This window comes from Myxocyprinus asiaticus, chromosome 8 (assembly GCF_019703515.2).
Source record: "Myxocyprinus asiaticus isolate MX2 ecotype Aquarium Trade chromosome 8, UBuf_Myxa_2, whole genome shotgun sequence".
In the NCBI taxonomy this organism is placed as follows: Eukaryota; Metazoa; Chordata; class Actinopteri; order Cypriniformes; family Catostomidae; genus Myxocyprinus; species Myxocyprinus asiaticus.
In genome coordinates this window covers 3,983,481-3,995,981 of record NC_059351.1, presented here as the reverse complement: position 1 = coordinate 3,995,981, position 12,501 = coordinate 3,983,481, and the positions used below count along the sequence as shown (strand labels likewise).

Sequence of the window (12,501 nt, the reverse complement as noted above, 5' to 3'; positions counted from 1 at the left end):
GTTGCATCTGCATCTACTATACATCTGCTCCACCTTGCTGTTCTTTACCACATGACTTTGATGTTGCTTTCCTTACTAATTTATTCTCATATATTACGATTTTAATCTCATAGTGCTATGACTTTATTCTCAAAATAATACCACTGTAGTCTATTAGTATTACGGCTTTACTCTCAAAGCTTTCAGACTTTATTCTCGTACGAGGCCTTAAATGGGATTATTCTCAAAATGTTACGACTTTATTATCAAACTCATAGATTGTGTTATTTTAGCATGGCACTAAAATGCTGTTGTATGGTACAAATATGAGTTCAATTGTTTATTAACTACTGTACAGTAGCTGTGTCCTATGGTATGCTATGTAGACTACTATAGTTTCATTCAACCCCCCCGTGGGGTTGTGTGCGTGTGTTTCTGTGTTTTTTTAGCTATAGTCGGGGGGCAAATTTGTACCTAGAAATTAGCAAATTTGGACAAAAACCCCTTTGGGGATAGTTTGGGATATCCTCATTTGCATAATAATGCAAACATTTTTCTGTTAGGGTTAGATAAAAAAACTATCGAAGTCTATGGTATGTCCCCATTTAAATAGCTGAACAAAAATGTGTGTGTGTTTGTCTGTTGGGGTGTCTGTGTTCAGATGATGGGGACATTTTTTAGTGGTTTGGCTCAGTCAGGTGCCTGGTGCTGCTTTGATGAGTTTAATCGGATCAACATTGAAGTGCTATCTGTCATCGCTCAACAACTCATCACTATCAGAAATGCCAAGGCAGCCAAGGTAATGCACGCACGCACGCACGCACGCATCTCATATGCACACAAACATGCATAAAACATTATGTGCAACTGCATTATGAAAAGTTCAAATTGTGTTTGTGTTCTGCAGTTGTCTCGGTTCATGTTTGAGGGGAGAGAGATCAAATTGGTGATGACGTGTGCTGCTTTTATCACTATGAACCCTGGTTATGCTGGCAGAACTGAACTCCCTGACAACCTGAAAGCACTTTTCAGACCCATAGCCATGATGGTGCCCAACTACACACTAATCGCTGAGGTATGTGTGCTTGTGTGTGTATGTGTGATTGAACTGCTTGGTCTGATCCCATGATGATAAACTACACTAGGTGAGAGGCAGAGAGGTCATTGGTGTGTACTCATTAAAAGCTTTTGTCTGTTAACCCATGTATGTGTTACTGTGAGAAATCTACTGTGGTACCATTGTGCTTTCCTGTGTGTAAATTTTCACGATTGGTTGTTTGGAAAATGTACTTGTAACCACAACAGATAGTTTATTTACTGTTTAAAATAAGTGGAATGTTGAGCATTTTCTACATGGTCTACATGTACTGTTCAGAGGCAGAGTTTTTACAGTGACAACTACATTTACAAATGCTATGTGTTATGTTATGTTATGTTATGCTACAAATTATGTGTATGGAATATAGGAATCACTCCCAAGGCATTTACCTCTTTCCGTATGATTTCCTTGCACCACTCCTGGAGAAGAGAGAAAGACATCTTTGATGCACTTTAAAAATACTTTATTATTAACTAGTTATTCAGTATAGTTCTACACTCTATGCTGATTTACTGTAAATTTAGTTTTTCGGTATCTTCGGTAGTGAATTCAGTTGTAGAATACGGTTGTCACTCCTGTAAATAAACAGAGCTCTGTGTGTACATAACAGGATTAAAAAGTATTTAGCTGCAGTGGGTATGTGGCCAATGAGTACTATATAAGAGTCTTTCACTATTAAAGGCCAATAGTGGATGTCCGCATTGCTTATCGCTCCGCATCCAGCAGCCTATGTGTGATGCAAATTTCATCATCCACACAGTCTGCACGGACTGTACGTGTGTGGCCCAGATTTTCTCAACATGCGGACAGTCCTCGTCTGTGTGCATCGTTGCCGCATACGCCTACCGTTGACTGTACTAAAAGAGTATCTCAAAACAGTCATAGTGTGCATGCGTCAAACGTGTTTGTATTCGCTTGCAGTCAAAAAAGTATACTTTGAAAGGCAACGTGGTCGACTGGGCACGATCCGATCCGGAACGCACAAAAACAAAGTATACCCGGGCCTTAAGAGTCCAGCATGTCTTATCTGACAGCCCATGCAGTTTTACAATATATTTATTAAAGCTTAACCTCTCTGTCTCTCTCTCTCTTACCCTGTAGGTGATCCTGTACTCAGAGGGCTTTGAGTCCAGTAAGACTCTGGCGAGGAAGATGACTCAGATGTACAAGCTCTGCAGTGAGCAGCTCTCTCAGCAGGATCACTATGACTTTGGCATGAGAGCTGTCAAATCTGTGCTTGTTATGGCAGGGTGAGACACTTCATGGTTGATCTCTGCTCTGTGTCTGCAACACAAACTGCTCTTACAATCTGGGTAGTCTCAGCCTCAGATGGCATACCCACAGACCATCCTCTGAGCACACACAATGCAGTAAAATTTCAACAGCTGGTGAAAAGTCAGTGGTTGTTGGGCAGAAATATCTTTTCTTCAACTCCAATTCCAAAAAAGTTGGGACAGTATGACAAATGCAAATAAAAACAAAAAGGAGTGATTTGTAAATTATATTCAGCTTTTGCTATATTGAAAGCACTACAACTACACATTATATGATGTTTTACCTTGTGAATTTCATTGTTTTTTTTATGTACAGTCATTTCAAATCAGTTGATTGCAACATGCTCCAAAAAGTTGTAATAACAATTTGACGAGTTGAAATAACATGGCGATGTTAAACAGGAGATGTTAAACAGGTGAGGCAATTGTGTCATATTACTGTATATTGTATAAGGAGCCTCCATAAACAGCCTAGTCCTTTAACAGCAAGGATCGTTCAAGAATTGTCTATTTGCTAAGAGATGCTTCAGCAAATAATCCAGCACTTTGAGAACAATGTTCCCCAAAGACAAATTGAAAGGAGTTTGGGCATTTCACCCTCTACAGTGCACAATATAGTTAAAAGATTCAAGGAATCTGGTCAAATCTCAGTGTGTAAAGGGCAAGACGAAAACCATTTTTGAATGCGCATGATCTCTGATCCCTCAGACATCACTGTCTTAAAAAATGACATTCATCTGTAATGGATATCATGAACATGGGCTTGGGATTACTTTAGTAAACCTTTGTTAATAAACACCACTCGCCGCTGCATCCACAGATGTAAGTTAAGACTTTACTATGTAAAGGAGAAGCCATACATCAACACTGTCCAGAAGCGCTGCCGACTTCTCTGGGTTCGGTCTCATCTTAGATGGAAAGTAGAACAGTGGAACTGTGTTTTTTGGTCTGAAGTGTCCACATTTCAAAACGTTTTTGAAAAACACAGCTGTCGTGTTATCGTCATGCCAAAGAGGAAAAGGAACATCCAAGCTGTTATTTGCATCAGGTCCAAAAGCCAGTGTCTGTATGGGCCAGGGGTGTGTCAGTGCCCATGGCATGGTAACTCGCACATCTGTGAGAACACCATGAATGCAGACAGAAATGTAAAAATTTTGGAGCAACATATACTGCCATCCAGCACCATCTTTTCCAGGAATGTCCCTGCATTTTCCAGCAGGACAACTTCAAACCACATACTGCCCGGATTACAAGTGCATCGCTGTGTGAGCAGAGAGTGTGGGTGCTAGATTAGCCTGCCTGCAGTCCTGACCTGTCTCCAATTGAGAATGTGTGGTGCATTATGAAGCACACCATACGGCAAAAAAGACCCTGTACAATTGTGCAGCTGAAGACCTACATAATGGATGAATGGGGGAAAATGTCACTTTCTAAACTTAACGAACTTGTGTTTTCAGTGCCCAAATGCTTAATAAGTGTTATTAGAAGAAATGGTGATGTTTCACAGTGGAAAACACTCGACTGTCCCAACGTTTTTGGAGTGTGTTGAACTGAACTGATTTGAAATTACTGTACATTTAAAAACCATCATATCATATGTAGTTGTAGTGCTTTCAGTATAGCAAAGGGTGAATATGTTACAAATCACTCATTTCTGTTTTTATTAAAATTTTTCATACTGTCCCAACTTTTTTGGAATTGGGGTTGTACAAGGAGGGAAGTGTGGTGAGATACCTCACTCCTGTTATCAGAGAACCGAGTTTACATGAGTAACCTGAAGTTCTCTTTCTAACAATTATTTGGCATCTCACTATGGCATATAGCCAACTCCCGTATTGCAGATACTGTATGTTGTCCAAAGCAGACATTCAACTGACTTTTAGTGTCCAATGTACAAGAACCCAATCAAATTCCCAAAGAATGGATAGGGGAAAACAAAGAACACACTTGTGCTTTCACTGTATTATTATTATTATTATTTTATTTTTTTTGCTGAGTGCAGAATCGCCAACCTAACAAACTGTCTACACCGAGTGCATCCGTTGACACATTGCGACGCAACGGCTTGAGACTGTCTACACTGTACACACTAACATGAACGTTCTAAACCAGTTTTTGTGTTGTTGGCAGTAGTAGCGCTAGTGCGTGCAGCGGAAAATGGAACGGGACACCCATTTACAGTCATTGCGACACTCTGCAACAGATGCTTTCAGTGTAGACAGCATCATTGATAATAATGGGTTCTATTGCTTTTGACCCAACGCGGCGCTTGTGTCTAGTGTAGACAGGGTGTTAGGCACAAAGGCTGGACTCTCAACAAATCCACAACAAAGCTCATACAAGAGTGATGAACTGACAAAGCACAGAGTTCAATAACTTGCTTAGCGGTCGTCAGAGCCAATAACAAAGCTGCCTTTTGCGAAAGGAGCTTTAATTCTATACCTTCAACTGGCTCAAATGGAGGCTGTGAAAGTGCATTCAGGACCACGGACAGATCCCATGATGGAACTAACGGTTTTGACACCTTGTTCAAATGCCTCAAATTTAGCCCTGACATTTAGCTCTGACGGGCCAGGCCCTACGAGATACTCGGTCCGGGGCAGGGTGAAAAATTTCCCCCAGTGCTTGTGACAGCAAGTCCCTGCATAGCGGGAGGGCCCAGGGCTGGCCGCACAAGAGTTGTATTATCTCTGCCAGCCACAGTTTCCCCGGCCAGTTTGGGGCAATCAGTATGACTGAGTGACTGTATTCTCTCACTCTTCTTAGAGTTGAAATGATTAGACTCAGTGGGGGAAATGCATAGAGTAGCGCATTTGGCCAAGTGTGTGCTAGAGAACCCACACCCATAGGAGCACCGCCTCTCGCCAGAGAGAAGAACAGAGGGCAATAAGCATTTTTGTGTGATGCAAAGAGGTTTACAGCAGCTCGCCCGTATCTCTCCCATAGCTGACTCAGCTCACAGCTGACACCTGAGGGTGAAGTCTCCATTCTCCATACAGAGGATTCTCTATCCCGTATTCATCATCCCTGGAATGTCACCCGTAAAGAGAGAAAGCGTGCACTGCTCCACACAATCAACTTTTATGCCAGTCTGTGTAGCTGCTGTAAATGCATGCCCTGTTGTCTGTTTATGGACGCCACTGTTGTCGTGTTGAGTGTTGACACATTTGACTAAGACATGGTGGCCTTAAAGGAACTGTACAAAGTGCTTAAATGCTAGAAACACTGTCAATAACTCCAGAAAGTTTATGTGCCTGTTTTGTAGCGACGTGGGCCAAACCCTGTTCATACTGTCAGTGACGCATCTGTCGTCACCACTTTCTTCTGAGAGACCACCACCAAAGGGGTTCCCCGTGAAAGAAAGTGGGGATTCTCCAGTGACGGAGAGTGTGCATCCCTTCTGAAGTCACTCTCACTCTACAATTAAGGTGCTGCTGGGGACACAAGTGCTGCGCAAGTGCTGAAACTCTCTCATTTGCAGAAGTCCCAATGGAATGATTGACATTGTCAAGGCCATCAGATCCAATAGGCATAGACACAGCCTGAATGAGACTTATTTTCCCTCTCTGAAAAAGGGACAAACAATCAAGAATCCATCCAAAATGCTCCTCTGAATTCAACCTGAGACCCAGATGTATTATTTCTTGTGAGGGCACCAGACAGCTCTTTGCCTCATTTATTTTAAAACCTAGGCTCTCCATATGAGACACCAGCGCTCTCGTATTTATCTCCGCTCACTGCTGTGACGGAGCACAGAGGAGTAGATCGTCCAGATAAGCCGACACTTTCAGACCCGTTAATCTCAGCGCCGGTAGCGCTACTTCCACACAGTTGCTGAAGACTCTGGATGCTAATGAAAGTGCAAAAGGCACCATTAAAAATTCATACTCTACACCCTGATAGGTAAATCTTAGGAATTTTTTGTGTGAAGGATACATGCTTATATGGAAAAATGCATTCTTCAGATCAACTGATGCAAAGCAGTCTTTGAGACAAATAATTTAAGAGAGTGTTCTGAGCGTGAACATTATGAACTTAGACCTCCTGAGGTGTTTAAGGTTCCACAAATCCAGAATGTGACGGAGACCCCCCACCCCCCCCTTTTGGGATGACAAAATACCTGCTGGTTCAGGTTCTAAACCCAGACTGCCCACCTCTGAGATGGGTTGGGAAATCAGAACATGCAGGCTGAGGGGCTCGAGCAGTGAACTTCCGGGGGAGGCAGGTTTCAAAAACCTTACCATCCTTCTTCCTTAAGTCGCACTGCTGCTGCATTGTTGACACTGTAGCCCCAAAAAGAGCTTTCGGTTCCTCCTGGGCATCCAGGAAATGTTCTTCTCGTCTTCTCCCTCTCATAAAGGCTAGACATACCCAGCCAAGGAGCCGGTTCGCCCACAACGGTGAAACCCATGCTGAGGCCGCAGCTCAGAACTGCCCCTCTTGATGTGCACAGGTTGAGATCTGCAATGATGCGAATCTTTTCCCACAACACCATGCCGGTGCCCCCGCATCAGTTTTCCTCCCTATCTCCTGCATCAGCATAGCTTGATAAGCTGTGTGGAGCGAGGTGGCATTAAGAGCCCTTACGGCTTGGGCTGAAGATTGGGTGCTAGATATTCGCAAATCCTCCATATCTTGTACGTCCAGCCTGGGGCCGGTTGCATAAAACTTTTTTAGACTAGTCTTACTACCTAGTCATCTAAAATGTTGGTCTTAACTTTTTCATTCAGTTGCATAAAAACTTAGATTGGTCTAATTTAAGACCAAAATGCAAGCCTGCAGACCCCTAGGCTAACTTTTGTTTACATTCTATGATGCCATGGAAAATAACTGTCAGCTGAGGCAGTGGGGACTTCACTTGAGGGGCTTCAGTTGAAACTTTGTAGAAGACTTTGACTTCTACGATGGCAACAAAATGTCTTGTGTTTTTTATTGTTTGAGTAAAATCACTAAATTTGTTCATTATAATCAATTTCGAAGCATTGTATTCCTCTAATACTTTTCCCACAATGCAATGCGAATTAGACTGTCTTACTAAAGACAACTGTGAGCTTGTTTTATGCAACAGGCTTTCTATGGCATCTTTAGCTTTACTAATTGTTAGACATAGTCTTAAGTTAATGGCTATGTTTATGCAACCGGCCCCTGGAGAAGCCTTTGACAGGCACCCTGTGCGAAAATGGTTTGTCCCAAAACGTTGCATCTCCTTAACAAGATAAGGGGACTCATCCAATGCACTGTCCAGTCAGGAAGGATGATTAACAGGGAGAATGGCGTCCTCCTCATCCTCCTCCCCATCGTCATCCGAAAGATGATCGTCATCATAATCCTCCTCTTCCTGCTCTCTCTCCCCTGCCAAATTGGCTGATTCAAAGAGGGAAGGAAGGGCAGGAGAGACTTCATCCATCAGATTTCCCCAGCTGCACCGTTCCTGAGGCTGGGGAAGGTGTTCTTTGCACGGACGGTGACGGGGATACCCATTATTTGCAACCTGCACCCTCCTCTCCAAAGCATGCAACACATATCGAGAGCAGTGTGGGCAACTCTCGGGATTAGCGAATACGGCGTGTGCATGTCTTATCCCCAGACAGGCGATACACAGTGGGTGGGAATCCTTTGGAGAAATCATCGATCCACATGAGCACGGGCAGGAGGGATCTTTCCCCTTCACTCCGTTGCTTGAAGAGCTCGCAGTCACCATGACAGAGAACTTAAAATACACTATTGAAGTTCACCACAATGTGCCACTTGGTTCAGTGATACTATCCTGAAAACGTGACTAGACCGGCCAATCTGTCAACATGCCGGTGTGTATAAAGCTATAATGGCTTTATATAAAATAAAGACAGCAGAATAAATATTTACCTTGACAGTAAATATCCTCACAGAAGAGCAATCACGTTCTGTGATGTACCTGATGGCTCAACAAATGAACAGTTTAGTGACCACTCCACTGCAAGCCCTGCTGTGTGCTATGGCAGTGTCTTATATGAGGGAGGTGGGACTCACTTATGACTGCCGTTATTGATCTGTCAACTGTCAGACATGGTGTCATTGATGCTTCCAGGATCGGACATGCTTGAGGCATTTTCCCATAGTGAAATACCGAACGGATGTTAGAAAGAGAACCACTAAACAGATAATTTAGGCCCATTTGGCATGGCTATAATGGCCAAAAGCAGAAGTCTTGTTTAGCACTGGTTTTAGAACAGTGGCTGTACAGCTAGGCTATGCTTGTATTTCATTGCACAGTTAAGTGTGTGTGTGTGTGTGTGTGTGTGTGTGTGTGTGTGTGTGTGTGTGTTGAGGCCTTGTGTCACTGACACACTTTATTATTATAAAGGTTTCATGTGCAGTATAAATTCACTTTTAACGGTGTCTGATTTCAGCGTGTAATTCAGAAGAGCCGTCTTTAAATCACTTAGACAACTATTTGTATTTTAGAAAAATTTGAATTTCGGTAGATGTGTTAGGTGTGTGTGTGTGTTTAAAAGAGAGACATGAAGAGAGAGTGTATGTGAGCATCAGAGTGGGTGGTGAAGTCATTCTGTGTAACTTACAGATATGGAGTTAATTGAGGCTGTAGTTCAGATGACTTAATGATTTGCACAGTACTAATTAGTGGTGCTTACTAAGGCAAAATTGATACAGTATGTCAAAACATGTGGCTTTTTGAGGAGAGGTTTGCTATTACTTTTTCCTAAATTGATCAAAGTTAAGATATTTGCCTGGTGGACAGTTAAACAGACAAAAACCTCTCATAGATTTACATTTGGACCCGAGGCATATAAGGACAAGAATATCATATACATGGGGGTTGATTCTTTTGACTTAATATCCAAGGGCCAGAAAGCAACACACACAGAGCAGCACTCACATTTTCACCGGAAAATGTAAAAAAAAGAAAAGAAAATGTAATTACCTGTGTGCAGTGTACAAATTACTGAGAGAGATCTGGCTTTAAATGTTTGTGTTAAAGAAATATCCTGGAATTCAATAAAAGTTAAGCTCAATCGACAGCATTTGTGGCATAATATTGATTAAACAAAACATTTTTTTTGACTTAATTTCAAAAATTAGTTTCGTCCCTCCTTTTCTTTAAAAAAAAAAAAAAAGCAAAAATCTGGGCTACAGTGAGGCATTTAAAATAGAAATGAATGGGGCCAATCCATAAACATTAACATACTCACTGTTTCAGGGCCTGGGTAGCTCAGTGGTAAAAGACGCTGGCTACCACCCTTGGAGCTCGCTAGTTCAAATCCCAGGACGTGCTGAGTGACTCCAACCAGGTCTTGTAAGCAACCAAACTGGCCCGGTTGCTAGGGAGGGTAGAGTCACATGGGGTAACCTCCTCGTGGTCGCTATAATGTTCGTTCTCAGTGGGGTGTGTTGTGCTGCAGTGGATGGCATGAAGCCTCCACTATGTCTCCGTGGCAATGCACTCAACAAGCCACGTGATGAGATGGTCTCTGTGCCTGTTGATCATCTCAGATGCAGAGGCAACCGGGATTCATCCTCCGCCACCCAGATTGAGGCGAATCACTACGCGACCACAAGGACTTAAAAGCGCATTGAGAATTGGGCATTCCAAATTGGGTGAAAAAGGGGAAAAATCCCCAAAAAAACAAAACATACTCACTGTTTCAAAAGTATAGCCACAAGACATGAACAATATTTGTTAACATTACTTTTAGTGTGATAAAATTGCATACTTATCTTCTTTCTAAAGTTACATCCAGTTTTACAACTTTGTTGCCATGATGACGTAATGCCATAAACCCCAAAACCCTAAAACAGCGGTAAAACGAAGATTTAAAGCTCAAATAATACACAAGTTTTAACAGAAGATTTAATATAAGTGCTGTTATAAAATTATAAACATTACATTTCCGTCTTTAAACTCTCCAAAAAATTACTGCATTCAATTCCATTGTAAGTGCCTCACTGCAACCTCTTTTTTCCTTTTTTAAATAATTGTTATGGTAATCAGCATTCAGCCACAAATGATATCAGTTGAGCTTAACTCATATTGAACCCGGAATATTTCTTTAATGGATTATGTGTGTGTGTGTGTGTGTGTGTGTGTGTGTGTGATATTCAGTTCATTAAAAAGGGAAAACCCCCATCTGAGTGAGGATGTTGTGCTGATCAGAGCTCTGCGAGACTCAAACCTGCCAAAGTTCCTCAAAGATGATGCAGTGCTTTTCAGGTGACCACTTATTGTTTTTACAATATCACACACATTAACCATGCAGTTTTCCCTTAGCTTGACATTATGCTTTGGTAACTTTTTGGGGCTGGTCCTCCACAATCTCAGATATTTCAGGTTTTTAACACGCATCACATTTAAATCACACATTTTGCTTTATGCACTGACAAAAAGTCCTTGAAGGCTTATGTTCGGGCAAGGGCATGTATACAGTAAATACTGTACTGTATGTGAGTGTGTGTTTGTGTGTGTTTGCTGGCTTGTTCGTCTCTAACTCCTTCTCTTTCTTCCATAGTGGCATATTGTCAGACCTCTTTCCTGGCGTCACCATCCCAGAGCACAACTACGGCATACTGCAGTCAACCATTCACTCGTCCCTGTGTAATCGCTCTCTCCAGCCGCTCCCAAGCATCATCAGCAAGGTCATCCAACTCTACGAGACCATGCTGGTCCGCCATGGGGTCATGCTTGTTGGGCCCACTGGGGGTGGCAAGACCACCGTCTACCGCGTATTGGCAGACACCTTGGATACCCTTTATCACGCTGGCCACCAGAACCCTTTTTACCGCCCTGTTAAGACATACGTGCTCAACCCAAAGTCAGTGAGCATGGGTGAGCTTTACGGGGAGGTGAACCCACTAACGTTGGAATGGCGGGACGGCCTGATGGCGCTGTGTGTGCGGGGAGCAGTCCAGGACTCCAGTGATGACCACAAATGGGTGATAAGTGATGGGCCAGTAGATGCGTTATGGATTGAGAATATGAACACAGTGCTGGATGATAATAAGATGCTCTGCTTGGCAAACAGTGAAAGAATTAAGCTCACGCCTTCCATACACATGATGTTTGAGGTGAGACAAACACATATGCACAAATGTATGCATGCTCTCTCTCTTTTTTTGAATTCCATATGAACTTGAGTTTTCAGTAAGAGGCTAGTCAAACACACTTTCTCATGTCTTTCTCAAACAGGTGCAGGACCTGGCAGTGGCTTCTCCTGCCACAGTAAGCCGTTGTGGGATGGTGTACATTGACTCAGAGGACCTTAAGTGGATGCCGTACGTTCAGACATGGCTCACAGGCCTCGGCGAGAAGGTAATGGAATTCACTAAGAACAAATTAAATCGTTCAGTGTTGTTTATTTCATTATTTACATACACTGTCTGTGATTCACTGAATAAAAAAAATCTGTGCTGAACGCAATTTTCATGGTGCCCTTGCACAGTTTACAGGCTAGTTCTCGGGGTCTGTTCCAAAACCTAGTGAGCTGCCTCGCTGTCTTCTATGGGAGCATTCTTACTGAAATGATGCCTCATAAGAGACTCACATTGTACATAGGCGGCAGCTCCGTGCATTGTTCAAATGATTCGCCCTAATAGATTTAAAATGAATCTATACAAGTTACAAGTTAGTGTTACTGCATTAAAAAAATTTAGATATTTTAGTAAGGATGATGGTGTATTTTAAAAAATGAAGATGTATTTGTCTCCTCTTTTCTTCATCAGAGCTGTGTATAATGTATGTGCTATCTAGCAGTTTGAGAGGTTTGACTTCCTCCATATAGCATTTTATACTAGAATGTTCTCTGTAGAATGTTCTCTGTAGAGAATGGGTCACATAAGTTTTGTCTTTTCCACCTACCGCTGCAATATCGAGTGAAGCGTGACTGAATCATGCAAGTTTCGCTCCACGCTGTTCCAGAGCTCTGGCGATCTTATCTCTGGAGGACGCTGGTGTGTGCTGCGGCGGTTCACACGAAAGCACGCTTCATTCACCCCGCACAGATGCGCATGTAAGTTATGAGAGGCATGCATACCATTACATTTCCTTCAGCAGCACCTCCAAGTCCCCGACATTCACAGAATTTTCAGGAATGCAGGAAAAACCCTGAAAAAACGTCACCCGCCAAATTGGCTTGAAAGAGTGACAGAGTTACCTGC

The 12,501-nt window shown here is 42.6% G+C and overlaps 1 protein-coding gene across 1 annotated transcript in view; it reads left to right on the top strand.

Moving 5' to 3' along the window:
* The window catches only part of dnah6 (dynein, axonemal, heavy chain 6), a 105,387-nt gene that overhangs the window by 22,873 nt on the left and 70,013 nt on the right, over positions 1–12,501 (top strand). Inside the window, exons 31-36 of the mRNA XM_051704715.1 lie at positions 641–778; positions 887–1,054; positions 2,180–2,328; positions 10,454–10,561; positions 10,857–11,412; positions 11,534–11,656. Of these exons, the coding sequence (XP_051560675.1) occupies positions 641–778; positions 887–1,054; positions 2,180–2,328; positions 10,454–10,561; positions 10,857–11,412; positions 11,534–11,656 (1,242 nt within the window). The remainder of the gene's footprint in view (positions 1–640; positions 779–886; positions 1,055–2,179; positions 2,329–10,453; positions 10,562–10,856; positions 11,413–11,533; positions 11,657–12,501) is intronic.